The 16,654-nt window shown below is 48.2% G+C and overlaps 2 protein-coding genes across 3 annotated transcripts; one reads left to right on the top strand and one right to left on the bottom strand.

Annotated features, from left to right (window-relative positions):
* Positions 1-5,504: 5,504 nt before the first annotated feature.
* Positions 5,505-12,665, top strand: LOC119113640 (putative ATP-dependent RNA helicase DDX4). The gene is made up of 7 exons (XM_037237925.1): positions 5,505-5,572; positions 7,573-7,640; positions 8,254-8,324; positions 8,647-8,780; positions 9,337-9,517; positions 9,953-10,032; positions 12,576-12,665. The coding sequence occupies exons 4-7, from the start codon at positions 8,673-8,675 to the stop codon at positions 12,663-12,665; spliced, it is 459 nt and encodes a 152-aa protein (XP_037093820.1). The 5' UTR covers positions 5,505-5,572; positions 7,573-7,640; positions 8,254-8,324; positions 8,647-8,672.
* Positions 10,848-14,947, bottom strand: LOC119114212 (L-xylulose reductase). Of its 2 annotated transcripts, none has more exons than XM_037238409.1 (2): positions 14,887-14,947; positions 10,848-13,567 (listed from the first exon to the last, which is right to left on the bottom strand). In XM_037238409.1, exon 2 carries the CDS (start codon positions 13,487-13,489, stop codon positions 12,755-12,757), a length of 735 nt encoding a protein of 244 aa, XP_037094304.1. In that variant the 5' UTR covers positions 13,490-13,567; positions 14,887-14,947; the 3' UTR covers positions 10,848-12,754. The 2 variants fall into 2 exon arrangements, with proteins under 2 accessions (XP_037094304.1, XP_037094305.1); XM_037238410.1 differs by having other exon boundaries at positions 14,902-14,943.
* Positions 14,948-16,654: the final 1,707 nt, after the last annotated feature.

Here is a 16,654-nt window from a genome sequence, read left to right as displayed (position 1 = left end):
CATGCACCAGATACCCGAGACAACACGTCTCAGTGCCTAACTTAACCTGGCGAGCAATATTCAGGATGTGGCCGACATGACGTTCTTTCTCCGAAGAAAAGTGCTTTACATAAAATAGAAAGGCACTGAATAACACACATTCATACAGAGACATAGTTTTACAATTATCCTATTAACACCTCTCTCATGTTATAGGAGTATCAGCAGCTTTAAGTTAGTAATATTACAACGGTGTCCATATGGCTAACATCAAATTTCACCAAATTGCAGGAGGCTATGTTCATGTTCATGTTCATATATTTCGTAGCTTTCCACAAGGCCCAGTGGCTTTTTAAAAGTTACACGTCATTATTGATAAAAACGGGCGTAAGGGAGAAAATGTGAAAGCTAGTAAAAATAGCCAACATATCACGCATCGCTCAAGGAATCATCTCGGCGAATCACACTATTGCATTCACATTGTGGCATCACACACAATCGAATTCACACGCGCACCCACTCATGTGTCAACGTTCGCCTGACTCATTAGAAACTCCTTAAGTTGGCGCTTGAAGCGACCTAGACTCTGAACGTTGCGCAAGTCGGGCGGCAGGCAGTTAAACAGATCCGATGCTCTGTAGCTAAATCGGCGAGTGCCAGAGTTGCTCACCGCTCGGGGGCGGCTCAGTTGGTTAGCCTTCCGCGTTTCATGAGTGTGCTCAGCACGTGTGAACATCGCGGCTATATCTGGTGGCTGACCCGTGAGTAAGACTTTTTTGAGCAGGCACAACTTATAATATCTGACGAGCTGATCAGCACTAAGCCATCGTATATTCCTGACAACATCCGATGTATGGTCACACCTTCTCCTTCCGCTCCCAACCCGCGCACAGAAGTTCACGAGTTTTTGCACGCGATGGAACTAGGTTGCTCCGTGAGTACCACACAGTGTTATACAGTATCTAATGGAGGAAAGAACTAGAGCTCTGACCATGTAAACGAGGGTGTCTCTCGGGAGTACATGCTTGGAATGGGACAGGGCCATCAGAGCGCCCATCGACCTAGCAACAGGCTGATCAATGCGCGGTTCAAATGTGAGATTTCTGTCCATCACCACACCAAGGTTTTTGACAGAGCTGTTTTCGGCGATGACAGCTGACCCGAACTTGACATGCACAGGAGGCATATGACGCAGCACAGCCTTCGTCCCGAAAACCATTAACTGTGTTTTTGTTGTATTGACTTTCATAGAGTGGTTGTTAAACCAGTCGAACACAAGTGACAAGTTACTCTCCATGGTTGCGACAAGCTGTTGCGTTTCCTTCTTTTCCAGTAACCAAAATCTGTGTGTCATCGGCATATTGTATCATTGTAGCACCTTCTGAACATAACGCTAAATCGTTCGAGAAAATGGAAGATAGGAGCCGCCCGAGGGCGGTGCCCTGAAATACCCTCATCCCATTCGGCAGTATGAAAGCGCGCAGTATGCCTGAAGAATATCTGACCTGAACCTGTTGGGTATGCCCGCAAAGGTAGCTTTCAAGCCAATTTGTGTCAATATTGTATATCTTAGGCTTCGATAAGAGAAGCTGGTGGTCCAAAACGTCAAAACATTCTGACAGATCTATCAAAACAAGCAGAGCGATCTCCCCAGCATCAATCGCGGTGAGTATTTCATCAGCCACTACAGTAAGTGCGGTCTCTGTTGAAAAATTCGTAAGAAATCCGTGTTGTGTATGCAAAAATAAATCATGCTCGTTAAAATATGAACTAAGTTGATGATGAACAATACGCTCGACTATCTTTGCTATCGCTGGCACTACAGAGATTGGTCTAAACTGGGTAGGATCGTTCAAATCATTGGTTTTCGGGAGCGCTGTGACAAGAGCGTGTTTCCAGGCGCTGGGCACCGTTTCGTCAATGAGACTGCTATTGACGACGTCAAGTAGGGGACAGCCGACACCACGAAAAGACTTCTGTAAGAGCTGCGTACTAAGATCATCTAGGCCACAGGACGTCGTCGGGTTCATCGTAGACATAGCTGCAAGCAGCTCATCGCATGACACAGGACGCACCTTAAATGAGAAGGTCATAACTCGGGGGGCCTGACTGGCAAAGCCGTGCCTCGGTTCGGCCCGCTGGCGGCAGTCGTAGGCCCTACCTTCACGAAGCAGTCATTCAGAGTATCAGTATGAATGTTAGGTGTAGGCCGACGCACCCTGTTTACTGCCAATGATCGATTTAACGCACCGCCACATGCCGGAGTGACCTGCCTCGGAAATCTGCTTCCTGGTATGATCGCTACAGTCCCGTCTAATAACTGCCCGTGTCTGCTTATTGAGTGCCTTGTACTCAGCACGCGAACAGCACGCTAGAGCGACGCGGCGACGAACCACCAACACACGCGTATCGGCTGAGACAGGCAGGGTGGATTGATTGCGCAGTTTAATGCGCCAGACAGGCGCGACGGCATTCAGATGGGGTGTGAACACTCCTAGAAAAGAGTCCCACTTCTCAGACGTCGTCGCACTTGCATAGACCAGAGACCAGTCGACGTTCACAAGCAGATCATCGAAAGAATCAAAATCAACTAGGTTCAGGCAGCGGGATGTGATGACATTGATTTGGTGTTTCTCTTTCGATACTTTCAGCAACATTCGCGTGAAGTCATGCGGACTATAGTGACAGGCGGTGACACCACAGCGCTGGATAAGGTCCTTGTGATTTGTGATCGTAACATCCAACAGCGAGCCAGCAGGACGGCACGTTGGATAGGAATCGTCACACATATGCGGATTGTAAGACCGCAACAGTTGCATCAATTTCTGATAGCCAGTGCCTGTGCTCGAGCCAATCAGGTTGATGTTTAAATCACCGGCGATCACTATTGGGCAGTCATGTGTGGACACTATACATTGTATCTGGTTTTCCAAATCATCGAGATCATCAGGCACCTGCCGGGCTGTGTTATCCAAGGTGCACATTGAATGAATCAAACGCTATACCTTCACCCATCCAGCACTACACACAAATCTATACATCCGTTCAACGCGCGCCCCGCGTTTTTTTTCCCGGTCGCATCCAGTGCTGCTGAATAAAAAAAATCACCGAATCGGCATCCTCAATTCACATCCTTTTGACATCACGATACTTAAGTCAATGTGGAACTCGCATAGATCAACTTCATATTTCATAGACTTTTAGATAACAGTGGTGCGCTTTCTTTGACCACTAGTTTTTTTTACAAACGACGGTCAGATAGCCGAAAAAACCTGTGATGGAGTTTTGGGTGAGACCTTAATGCAGCAGTGACGAATGGAAAATAGATACATCCCCAATTGCATTAAAAGTTAGGACAAAAACACTACTTAAACGGTTTTCATGCTCCGTGGTATATCATTTGGGTAAAATTTTAGTATTTCAGCTGAAGTTGGCTTCCGTTCGGTCATCTAAGCCGCAAAGAGCAGCTTTAAAATGGGCCGCTACCCATCTGGAGAAAATGACGCCGGAAACCGCCAAAAATGCATGGAATAAATGTAATGTGGTGAGAAAGGCAAATGTACATATGAAAGCACAATCATTTTGACTCAAGTTTTCTGGACTACCTAACCAAACTTCCAGATATCGTTTCATATGCCTAAGAACTTCATCCGTTCCTGCTGACAGACGCAAGCCAGTGCCGCGTCTAGGGTGGCAATTGACATCCCTAGGGTGGCAATCGGCATCTCGCTGCCGGTGACGATGAAACTATCAGAGGCTAATCTGGCGCTCGTGTTACGATCGCCGATTTGTTTATTTTTGTACATCGCTTGGGTTTGAGCGTAGCCTGGAGATCGGTGGGTTGTAGATGAATCAAGGCATGTTATAAATAGACCGGTGCGTCTAATCACAGTCGCATTTGAGGTTATACTGCATTTTGACTGGTTGCAATTGTCTCCAAATAATTAACACTCCTGTCATTGCCTTGCGGTGTGATTGTGTCGCCATGACCACTGGCCGTGTGGTGTGAATAGAACATTTCAATGATGTTGGATATGCAGTAAGCATGTAAGTTGCAGCTTCCAGCCTCATTCCATGCTGATGGAATTTATCAATGCTTGCTGCATTATTGTCATCAAATATCGTTCAGTTTTAGTATGTTTTTGTATATGAGCCTGATGCAAATACATGTTCTGTGGGCATGTAGCTCATTTTAAACCGCCACAAATTACAAGAGGACGCATGGGGCCTTAGGATTATATCATGATGCACAGACCAGGTCAGGTCAATTACAGACAGGATAAGACATGCGAGATGCACAGCATGATAGTTTCAGAGAGTAGCCATCACCTTCTCCTTTTCCTAGAGATGACATTTTGCATGATGCAGGATATAATGAAGGATAGACTCTGGTTCTTCTTTTGGGTCACCTGGAAAATCAGTTCAGATTGTAGCCATTGAATGCATCGCATGATGCAAACATTGCCCACACCAAAGGTGGGAAACGTTACCCACGGGCCAAATCCTTTGTCAAGTTCTAAATAACACTTAATGGTGTAGCCAGAAAAATGTTTATTGATTTTACTGGTGTTGAGGTGGAGAGGATGAAAGAAAAGCTAGTGTGAGAATGCATAAAAACAATGAAAAAGTGTCATGTTCCACCCAGACGTCAGGGACATTTGACACTGTCCCGACCATATAATCCTTCGGCGAGTCCCACTGTCCCGACCAGATAACTGCTCGGCGAGTCCGACCGTCCCTCACACAAAGAGAGACATTCGCTGAGATAACACAGGTGTTCGTGCTTTAGGGGGGCACCACATGTTTTATTAATTTGTAAATTTTGTGGGCCGGTTTGTATTCTGTGGCCGCAGCTCCGGAGGCCACAGACTCCACTTGGAAGCCGCAGCAGCCAGTTGGCTGACCACAAACCACGAGAATCCTGAAGCCTGCATCTGCGCGGACGACCCACCGTCATGTCCTGGCACATGCATCACTTCACTGATATTTTGTGGTTTCTTTGCACATACTTTACAGAGTGGCGCGGGGACTGTTTGCGGTAGGCTGATAGCTTTCGTCGAAGGGAATGTTCCACATTTGTATGACGTTTTGAACTGAAATAGCCATCTTGACGACCTTTTGATGCAGTTTACGGTCATGTCATTTTTAAGACCCGAAACGATTTGGTTCCTGAGTTACACGACCGCAAAGTGTCAAAATCCTTATAATTCCCCTATTTCAAAATAGCCCTCTGATTAATGATGCCATAGAAACGCCATTAGATACCCGTGATATTATTGTTTGTTTTTTTGTTTGTGTTTTGTTTATGATAAAAACCGTACGGCGGCTGATTCGTTCGCAAATGCGATGATGCTGCACATGTGTTACAATGCGCGAAAGGTGGTTGGCTGTTATCAAGATTGTACTGCTGAATACGTATCGCGAACATAAGTGTGAGCAATTTCGGGTTGCGGCATTTGTCGAGAGGACATTTCCCCCCCCCCCCCCCCCCACTCCCAGGCAGTGTCCTCTTTGCGTCGGTGGTAGATGCCAGACATAAGGTGCTGTGTGTGCGGTGATCGCAGGACAAAGAAAATAATTTGACCGTGTTCGCGTAAGTACCTCGCTTCCAATCTGTTAAAGATACTTCACGCCGAATATGTCTATCGTGTCACTGACATCTCAGCAATAAGTTCAGGGCATGCACGTCTCAATATGACATGCAGCCTCGAGTATGGTGTGCGGTCGCTTTCCATGCGGTGCGGTCGCTTGTTGTCACAGTTTGAGGAATGAGTATGCAATCACGGCGCGTCCGGTCAAGCGAAAATTATTCAACGAATAATAATCTCTTCGATAATCATCCATGGAGATGTTCCATTTACACTCGATCGGTCCGGAAATTATCCCCCAGATTAGTTTCCCATGCGCCATTCACAGCCAACGGTCATGGCTGGCGAAAACAGATTCTCCGTCTTGACCATGCTCTGAGAATTCTCCGGGATTCTCCCTCGCTATGGCACTGCCGAACGTCATTCCGAAAAATTTCCGATATTCCGGATAATTTTACGAGAGTATCTGCCGGCCGGACGCGCCCCGCAAAAATGGCAAAAGTGCCTTTAAAAATGCCGGCAAAAATGCCTTCACAAATAAAACAGCGTCTTCAAAAAGCAGATGCATACAGCAGCTGAAAAGTGGGTGCAAGTGCCAGGAGCTGGGCTCACGGTTGCCACCAATTTCAGAAATAGTTTTCTTTATGTACTTGATTGCTACAAACGAAACATACAAACTATTAATTTTGAGAGTAATTGGCTAGGACCAAGTTGGTGGAGGACGTTGTATAGCACATTGGCGAGTAGCTGATTTATTACGTTTTTGAGTAAGTTCAAATACTTTTACCTGTTTGCATCAGTGAGTTATGGGCGTCACATGAGCAATGTAGTTGGCACTCCCTAAAGCCCAAATCATCATCATCATCATCGTACTTGTTTCCATTGCCCACCTATCTCGCTGCTGTCATGGAGCTACACCTTGGCTATTCGATGTAACCACTTCATAAACAGATGACCTGCATAAACTTGCATGAACAGTGTGAATTTTGTCAGTCAGGCCGGAATCAGGGATATCAGTCAAAAACTATTCCATTGTTCCAGATTACAGGAATCATCAGTGTGCTCAACTTATCACTGGACTCTGTGCCGTAATCAGATTTGCACTGGGCTGAGCTCTGAGCTGTCATATTCCGGCAATGACATTATTGTTTGGGTATTGCTATGCTGCTGCCACTTTTTTAAAAAGCTAAATTTACTTACTCTTAACTAGATTTGGTGACAGTTATGCACCATGCTCACAGCTGGGAAAGTTTATGGGTGTGTGGCCTCAGCTTGTATTACTTATTTTTGGGATGACAAGCATTTCAAGATGTGTCAGACATGCTCTGGAACCCAGATGTCTGTAGTCTGTACTCTTGATGTATCACCACTTTGCACAGTGATTAATGCACACCCTGTGGACAGATATTTTCAGTTTGCATTACTCATTTGAAGTAGAAGATGCCCATTGTATTGTATAGTAATCAATTCTCCCAATTCCTGTGATCCTTTCAGATTCCCAGCACAACAAGGCCACCAACAGGAATGGCGTCATGTGTGTGGTATCAGTGGGGTCAGGCCGGGGCATGGAGTGTGCCAGGCACATTTTCCATCACATGCCTTTTCCAGCCTGGCAGCCTAAACGAAAAGGCTTGGGGCCAATGCTGTGCCCTCTCTGCAGGTCTGTGAATGCCTATGTTTTCTTTCTTTATTTTTTTGTCAGACACTTTATATTTAGCCGTGACATTCAGGCTTGAACTCATTTGAAATTAGAACACATGTGACATTTCTATGACCACCTTTTGTTTTTTTCAATTCCATGACCTCTCAGTCATTATTTATTCATGCATGTCAGTGTGCCGCAGTCATTTCTGACCAAAATGTATATGATGTAAGTAAAACATTGTTTTGCAATATACTTAGTGCACATGTCAAAGCGCTGTCCTATGACCTGTACATTGTGTGACAGCTTTGTTCATTGTTAATCTTTCTGATTCTGATTATTGGTGTCCCGAATTGTTTTCAGCACAGGAAGGGTGTTACAGGCACCCCAGTGCTTCCCGTGTCTACACCATCTCGAAGACCAGAATCTGGGTCAGTGTTTTCTTTTTGGGTTGGATTTTCAAAGTTAGTTTACTTCTTGAACAAGGAGATTGGAATTTGTTTCACAACAATTATACTGCAAACTGCATTAAGTAATGGCATAAAGATGATTAAATTTGCAATGAAGATTGCTATTGACATTGTATTGTAATGACCATATCGTGCCAAACACAAAGACGTTTGTGAGACCTACAGGGACTTAAAGGACCACATGAAACACCTAAATTACTAAAGGGACTAACAGCCTGAAATCTGACTTATTAGCAAAATTGCACACTTTCATGTAGTATTGTATGGACAATGCTGTATAAAACATTACTGCAGCTTGTTTGCTCCTGTGCTCTAAAGCCAGAGTGGAGTTACCAATAAGTCCCCCACCTTAGTTGTTGCAGTCATCGTCATAGGTATTAACTCCACATCTACAGTCTATTACAATTTCCATTTCACACTGTGTTATGTTCCCGACGATCGGCAACAAGCAAGAAGCTGGTGGTATCCAGCAGCACGTACATGATCCTGCGACGCGCGATGCGAAAGGCTGGCCCACCAACAGTCAAGTGTACCATCCTGCATCTTGCTAAAGGGTAACCATTTGTTTCTTCAGGCAGCAGAGTGCTGTTTAGACTACACAGCCTTGCACCGTGCGGCGTGCACACAAATTCAGGAGCACTGCTTGTATGTACAGCACTTGGCTATGATTGTTTTACAGTGGTGCCTTAGCCTATAAGGAAGAGGCTATAACCCATTTTTCTATGCAAATGTTCTCGTATCTCAAAGATCTTTATAGTACGACGTGAGTTATTCCAAACATGCTGCACCTTACTACCTTACTGGACGTGTGAATTTAATAAGGCATCAGCAATTAATTCCGAGCCTGTAAATGGCGTTTGCCATCTGTATGATAGTCGTGGGTTGAAAATAAATCCGCAGCTTTCAGTCATGTTCATCTGTGGTTCCCCTGTTTTGCGTTTTTAAGCAGTGCTTCATTTCACTACAGCTACCTGTGGGAACCTGGTGGTGGCGATGGCGAAAGGGGCACGCCGGAGGCGACAATGTGGGTGGCGATGGCGACACGGGAGACGCTGCGCACTTGGCCATGCCGAGTACATTACGGACGTTTCATTCGCCGATGTTAGTAATGTCTTCTAATGATGTGCAGATCTCTTTATTAAGAAGAATTGATAACATAAATGTAACAATTTCTGTTGTGGTATAGGCCTCCCGGCGCCGGGTCATGTGACCCGTCAGACCAGTTGACGGATCATCAGCTGACTCGTGCCCGAACCCACGGAGCAGTGGTAATCTGGCCGCTCGCGCGCGCGCGTGTCGCTGTCGTGAGGTAATGTACGAGCCGAGCTAAGATCCTGCTAGTGAGACCAAAACAACTTCAACACTGCTGATTTCAAGCCAGCCCAATGCTAGTTAACGGCAGTTATGGGTATTCAGCTTGTCATTAAGGCTCAGTAAATTTCTTCGCGGACTGTAGTCAGCCTCCTCTAATAATGCATATGACCTTCATAAGCTGAAGCATTAAGCTAGAGCCTAGTCGAACCGTGATGTTTCCACCGCTCGTTATCTTTTGCTGCACCGAGCGCGACCTGGACCGGGTCCATGGGCAACCCTCAGCCGTGAGGCCGCGGCCGCCGCGCGACCGTGCCGCCGTCTGACCTCGCCTGCCCCTCGCCAGGTGTTCGTGGAGGCGAAGCGGGTGGCCGACTTCATCGCGTCGCACCTGTGTCAGGCCGGCTTCCCGACCACCAGCATCCACGGCGACCGGCTGCAGCGCGAGCGCGAGGAGGCGCTGGCTGACTTCAAGTACGGCAAGACGCCGACGCTGATCGCCACGTCGGTGGCCTCGCGCGGCCCCGGTGAGTGGCCGCCGCCCCGAGGCCGTTCATGTCGGCGGGGCTCGTGCGCTCGTGGCCGAAAGCGAACGCTGCGTGGTTGGATGCCCGGCGTGTTGTGTGGCGCGTCGTGATCAGACGTCGTCAAAATTTTCATCAAACAGAGGTCGAGCTGTTGTGTCCTCCCGTGAGCAATTATTGTACCTGCGTTTGGAGTTAATCCATGTTAATGTCAGAAAAGATCGGAACGAAAGTAAGCAGGGGTAAGCAAAGTCCCCGATCCAACAGTGAACCTGATCCACTTTGCATCAGCACAACGCTTACCAGAGATTAATTCGTTGGTAGTAGTTTGTTATTTTGTTGGTTATGTTAAGTAGACTGTTGCGACATGCCTGATACTGTTCCCACTGCATCCGCATGACCCGGCGCAGCCCTGGCTAACCGACGCCCCTCCCCCAGACATCAAGGACGTGGCCAGCGTGGTCAATTACGACCTGCCGAAGGCCATCGACGACTATGTGCACCGCATCGGCGCGTTGGCAACACCGGCAGCGCCATCATCTTCTACGACGGCGCGCTGGCCGCCGACCTGGTGAAGGTTCTGGCCGGCGCCGAGCAGGAGGTGCCCGACTTCCTGCAGCACGACGCCGGCAGCGCCGACTTCGGCGGCGCTGCCGGCGGCTCGTACGCGTCACGCGACATCCGGCGCGGGGTGAGTCTGGCCGGTACGGCGGGGACGTGACTGGCGCGGGGTGGCGGGAGGAACGCGCCGACAGGGTGCATTCGTGGTACTCGTGGCGAGGAACATTGCGACATTGTGCATTATCTCTGCTTATGTCAGTTACTCCTTACCCAGGATAATTCTTAAGTGGAACGGCGGCCGCTAGATGATCAGACGAGAGAAACGACTCGTGTGCGGAAGCCAAGTTCTACCCAGTGTCAATTCTACTCCTACGACATTATTTCGTGCCCCAGAATTGGCAACGTTGCCGATAAGGTAACGCACATTTCCTACACTGCAACGGAAACTACGTTGCAGTATCGTCCTGACGAGGAAGCTCTGACTGTCAGTTTGGGGCTCGCGAGTGTTTACTCCTGGATTTCGCCGCTGTGCTCCAGCCGCGTTGTCCCGTATTGATTTATGTGAACTCGCCAGCCTGGTGTAGTGGTGTGATCGGCTCAGGTCACGGCGCGTCCGGCCGGTGACGCCCGGCATCTGACTGACTGTTGGCTCGTGCGCCCGCAGTTCGGCGGCGGCGCCGGTTGCATGGGCGGCTCGGCGACCGGCTACAACCAGCAGCCGGCCACCATGGAGGCGGAGGAGGGCTAGGACTAGCGCCCGGGCCGGCCCGACTCGGCGCCGCCCCACCGTGCCGCGTGCCGTGCCGTGTCGTGGCGGCTGCAGATAGCGTTTCCGTTGTGTTAGCCAGGCGGGAGTGGGCACCTGGCCGGCGGCTTGTTTCTTAGCGGGTTGGCAGCGGCCGGACCCCGCGCCGGCGACCGGCGCCCGCGCTTGGTGGGAGCACCGGGATGGCGGCGTTGCGCACCGGTAGCGCGAGGTCGGCACAGCGCATTTCGTGACCGGCGGCATTCCATGAGGAAGCTTGGCTTCGTGCCCGTATTCTGTGGCGGAGCGGGCGGGGACCGGGTCGGCCGACATTGGCTATGAAAGACGTCTGGTCGCTTTATTTGCTTTATTTGCTTTATTGCTTTATTTCTTTGCTTTGCTTGCTTTATTTCTTTGCTTTATTATTATGCCAACTTGCTTTATTTCTCTATGGCTTGCTGTATGGGATAGCTTCTGGTGTCCATTTTAAATTTATTGATAGCAGGAACCCCATTAGACATCTTCCATGAACTTATTTATGGTCAGAGTAGGTCGCTGACCTAAAATGACGCGGGTCAACATGTTGCTTTTTGGGAACATGCTGACAGGAATTATCTTTGTCGCTGATTCAAATGTAAAGCTCAAGGCAGTCTTGCGTAAGTTGCTCACTGCAATAGCGAGGAGCATTATACACTTCGATAAGAGAGTAGTCTTATTGCTCGGAAAAAAAGCAAGAGAATGGAGATAAGGTTGGGTTGATATTTCGTCGACATGCCCCTATCGATACAAAAGCGGAAGCGAATTCAAAATTGCCTGTTGACGATCCTGCTCGATTTTTCAGGTTTTTTTTTAAAACGGCAAGCGACAGTTCTTACAGGACACCAACATTCAGGGGGTTAAAAAGGAGCAAGTGCCAGCCATTAACACGATACAGTGCCTATCTAAGAATTAGAATACGTGAACAAACTTTGACCCAAGTGAATTTACGTACAGGCAAGCATACCCTGGGAATTTGGTGTCTCTATCCCTCTTAGTTCATGGTATCTCAGCGGGCCAAACCGAACCCCACCCAAGCGAAGGGTACCCAACCGGCCGCCCGGGCGTGTTAAAACACGTTTGTCTCCAGCACCCTTTTATTTGAGTAAAAGCTCGGTAGCACTACATAATCAATCTTCTACCATCCCGCTGAAACATAATGCCTTCAGAATCTCCTGCAGAGTGGCCCAATGCGCACGTAACAAACACGTGGCTCGCGCCGACACTTTGGTAAGTTTTCTTTGCGGCCCACGTAACAAATAAAAGCCTCAGGGGCATCGAAGTACCTCAACACAATGACATGCCATCAAATGACACAACAGTTATAGCGGTTCATCAGGAGCGATGAGTACGTGATAAACCTGTACCATATTCATCGGATACACTTCAGTAGCATTAAAACAAACGTTCTGAAATCGGGATGCATATCTAATTCAGGACGCGTATGACATACAGCACAATGATTTGTCGCCATCAGCTACCGATAATTCATGCCTTTCTCTTAAAGACAAGCAATGCGACCCACTATCGAAATTCTGTGATGCATTTTACGCACTGTACATAATTCCTTTCAGATGTGCTTTCCGAGCATGCGTGTCTGTTATAAACGAAGACGTCTACGCCAAGCTATTGCAGGCTTCTTAAGCAGCTCCTCCCGTCCTCGATCAGTCCCCAGCATCAACCACCGCTCATCAGCACCTGAGGCCGCCTGCTCAGCAGGAGCTCAGCACGAGCTGCGGCCGCGTGCTCAGCAGCAGCTCAGCAGGAGCCATAGCCGCCTCCTCAGCAGAAGCTCAGCAGGAGACATAGCCGGCTCCTCAGCAACAGCTCAACAGGAGCTGTCCACTTCTGTCTAACAGGAGGTCGTCTGCCGAGCCTACTTAGCAGCAGCTGCGTCCTCAGCAGGCGGTGAACCCGCCGTCCACCGGCAGTCGGACGCCGTTGATCATCTTGGCCCGGTCGCTGAGCAGGAACACCACCGCGTCCACCACGTCCTCGACCTCGGCGAAGCGGCCGAGCGGGATGGCGCGCAGCATCGGCTCCGCCTTGGCCGGCTCCGACCAGCCGAGTCGCCCCATGTCAGTCATCACGACGGTGGGGTTGACGCAGTTGACGCGGATCCCCTGCGGCCCGAGCTCCAGCGCCATGACGCGCGACAGCTGGTCCAGCGCCGCCTTCGACGCGCTGTAGACGGCGTGGTCGACCAGCGGCCGCTGCGACGCCTGCGACGACATGTTCACGATGACGCCGCCCTCACCGCGCGCGAGCATGCCGCGCGCCACCACCTGCGACGCGTTCACCACCGCCTTCAGGTTGATGTCGAACATGGCGTCTATGCTCTCCGGCCGCACCTCCATGAACGGCTCCTGCAAGCCCACGCCGGCGTTGTTGACGATGCCGTGGACGGGGCCCAGCGCCTCGAGTGTGGCGCGCGTCGCCGCCCAGTCGCTCAAGTCGCAGGCGACGGTCTCGATGGCCGCACACTCGGCCTTCAGGCTGTCCAGGTTGGCCTGCGTGCGCGACACGGCGATGACATGGCCGCCGCACGCGGCCACGCGCAGCGCCACGCCTCTTCCGAGGCCGCGGCCGGCGCCCGTGACGAGCACACGCTTGCCAGACAAGGAGATATTCATGGCCGTGGGTTGGCAGGATAGTAAAAGTTCTGAATGTTCAGCTTTGCCCGAAGGTGTAAAAAGGCCAGCTCCTGTTACCTGACAAAAATAAAATTGACACACATCACTGAAGTACCTGTTTTCTCATAAATGTCATGAAACAGATTTAGCAGGTGCAGGCTACCATCCAGCAGCTGATTAGCAAGATCAGCTGTTTAATATGCATATATATATATATATATATATATATTATTATAATATATATATATATATATACATACAGGCCCAAATTGCAACCCAAAACTGTTACACCGGACATGTCCAGCACAACAGTGGCAGTAGGGCCAAAATTTGGGCACACGAAGCCGAAAATTTCAGCGCTCAGACTTTGGCGCATGATGCCACCAATCGCAGCACACAAAGAGCCAATGTTCAGGGAATCATGCTGATGGGAAAATTTTACCAGAATTACCCAAAACCACTTTTTGAGCCAAGGTTATTCGAAATTCAGCACGTGCACTGGACTGAGTTCGCGGCACGCGAGCACGAGGTTCGGCGCACCAATGTCGGGTAGGTGTCCGGTGCAGCGTATGCGTTTTTACAGGCTGCCGCAGGGCCTCGATTATATGGAGTGCTGGTTACACTGTTATCCGTTGGCGAGACGGCAGCATATTCCACAACATTATTTGAATATATAACTGAACATACATAATTGAACATATATATATATATATATATATACATATATATATATATATACATACATACATACATATATATATATATATATGTATATGCATATATCTATGCATATATATATGCCTTCAAATGACCCGACCAAGACGTCACTACTCTCCAGCCGCGACCAAGACAGTATGTGCGTCGCGACGGAGATCGACAAATCGACCAGGTGTCTAGAAAAATTTTGGCGCCCAATTTACAGAAGAGTGTTATCTGCTGGGTGAGTACAATATTGTTCTTGTATAATATTCTTGTATAATATTGTATTGTACAATAATCTTGGACCATAGGGCCTTGGGGAAGACCGCAACATCTGGGTAGTGCGGAGGATGAAATTCCACTCTCGGGCTGTAGTGCTAACAATGTCTGAAATTTGAGCGTGTCTTGGTGCTTTTGGCCCCAAGGCGTTTTGTCCTCCAGAAATGTATACTGGAGAAAACATGAAAACTCATACCACACACAGATTATATCACGCACACACACGCACACTCACACTCAGAATCATATCACATACCCATATGACATGCATACACATCATAACACACATATCACACGTATACACATATCATAACACACATCATATGACACACAAAGGCATATCATATCGCACAATTGTTTCCTTTCGATGCACTCAGTGCCAAGGTCCGTTGCTCCTCATCAGCACATGCTCAATTCACCTGCTGTAAACCCACCTACACCCATGCGCCCAGAAGCACCACCCTCCGATCCCGCTGTAAACAATCGACTGCCTGACCGTGCGGACAGGCAGGGAGAGCGGAAAAACGGCAGAATCTAAAATACTGGCATATGACGCAGACACGCAAGTTTTTCGAAACAACTCGTGCGATCGCCTTGAACCTTCACCAATCAATCCTGTGCAATGAGGTGAGTCATAGGAAGGCAATATCGAGACCTAACCTGAGGTCAAACATCTCGAAAACGCGAAGGGAAAATTATACAGGCAAATGTAAACAACTCAGATCTCAGAACCTACTGGACCAATCACCGTGAAATTTTCACCATTGGATGCCCCCAGACCTGATTCTACATTGCAACTCCAAATTTAGTGATCCTAGGTCAGGTCAAAGCTAGTCAAAGTTCACAAAGTCCAAAATTCCGGATGCCCCGTACCTGATTCCCTCTCGCAGTTCCAAGTTTCGTGACCCTAGTAAAATCGAAAGTCGAAAAATTTCACAAAATCAAAAATTCTTGCTTGCAGACAGTTTATAGCTCAGAATGTACCAAGCCGATAGCTGCCAAACCTTGCCATTCAGTACGCTATCTACCCTCATTTTATGTGGAACTGCAAGCATGGTGCCATTCATAACTATGTTTTATCCTTTATGCCTGTTCCCAAGGAAAAGTGCATCTTGGTTAGGCAGGCCTTGTGAGGGTAAATTTCTCTTTAGCGAAGGTGTTGTGCTAAAAATCATGCGCAGAATTGCGCATGAAAATGCCACAATTAACGCCTCCGCTAAGCAGAAATTCAACCTCACACGCTCAGCGTAACCAATCCGTACATTATGGGGGAATAAACATAAAGTAAAAGACGCAATTATAAATGGCAGCCTCAACAGAAGATTAGGGTAGATGGCGTACTGAATGGTACGGTTTGGCAGTTATCGGCGTGGTAGATTCTGAGCTATGCCTGCAAGCAGTAATTTTGGATTTTGTGAAATTTGACGACTTTTAAACTTACCTAAAGTCACCAAATTTGGAACTGCGACGAGGGAATTACATATGGGGCATCTTATGGTGCAGTTTTGGCAGTGATCGGCTCGGTAGGTTTTGGGCTATAGGTGGTCTGCAAACAAATATTTCGGACTGTTAACTTTGACGACTTTTTACATGATCTAGGGTCACTAAATTTGGAACTGCGATGGAGAACCAGGTATAGGGCATTCAATCGTGAAGGCTTCAGAGTGATCGGTCCAGCAGGCTCTGAGATCTGAGTTGCCTGCATTTGCATGTCAAATTTTCCCTTCGTGTTTTCGAGATGTTAGACCTCAGGTCAGGCCTCGATATTGCCTCCCCCATGACGCATCCCATTGCACGGATTTGATTGGTGAAGGTTTCAAGGCGATGGGACAAGCTGTTTCGGAAACTTGCGTGTCTGTGTCATGTGCCAGTTTTTAGACCATGGCGGAAAAACAGCAAAACAGCTCGTAAACGTCGCAATTTAACGTATCTGGATTGCACACTGAAATAGTCTTAACACGACAAAAATTACATCAAAATACATTATGTCATACTAGCACATACACAAAAAGGTAACGTAAATTGATCACATCTTGAGTAAAACATTTGAGCGGATAAAGAGGAGACTGTATAAGAAGTATAACAGTGACGTCAAACATCATCCTAAACACTCGTTTGGGCACGCCAAAATCCACGACTCCGCAAGTCTCCTGCTCTTGGGAAGATTTAGCATTGAAGAGAAGGCAT

Source organism: Pollicipes pollicipes, unplaced genomic scaffold (genome assembly GCF_011947565.3).
Source record: "Pollicipes pollicipes isolate AB1234 unplaced genomic scaffold, Ppol_2.1 Scaffold_7262;HRSCAF=8765_pilon_pilon_pilon, whole genome shotgun sequence".
NCBI classification, from domain to species: domain Eukaryota; kingdom Metazoa; phylum Arthropoda; class Thecostraca; order Pollicipedomorpha; family Pollicipedidae; genus Pollicipes; species Pollicipes pollicipes.
Note: the sequence above shows the minus strand (reverse complement) of the source record. Positions and strands in the feature narration are given on the sequence as shown.

Bases quoted from the DNA above. Each gene is read 5' to 3' on its own strand.
- LOC119113640 (XM_037237925.1), top strand. From the start codon at position 8,673: ATGGCGAAAGGGGCACGCCGGAGGCGACAATGTGGGTGGCGATGGCGA. The intron at 8,781-9,336 runs GTTAGTAATGTC...GCCCCTCGCCAG, and splicing joins CGGACGTTTCATTCGCCGAT to GTGTTCGTGGAGGCGAAGCG. The intron at 10,033-12,575 runs GCAACACCGGCA...CCTGCTCAGCAG, and splicing joins TGCACCGCATCGGCGCGTTG to GAGCTCAGCACGAGCTGCGG.
- LOC119114212 (XM_037238409.1), bottom strand. From the start codon at position 13,489: ATGAATATCTCCTTGTCTGGCAAGCGTGTGCTCGTCACGGGCGCCGGC.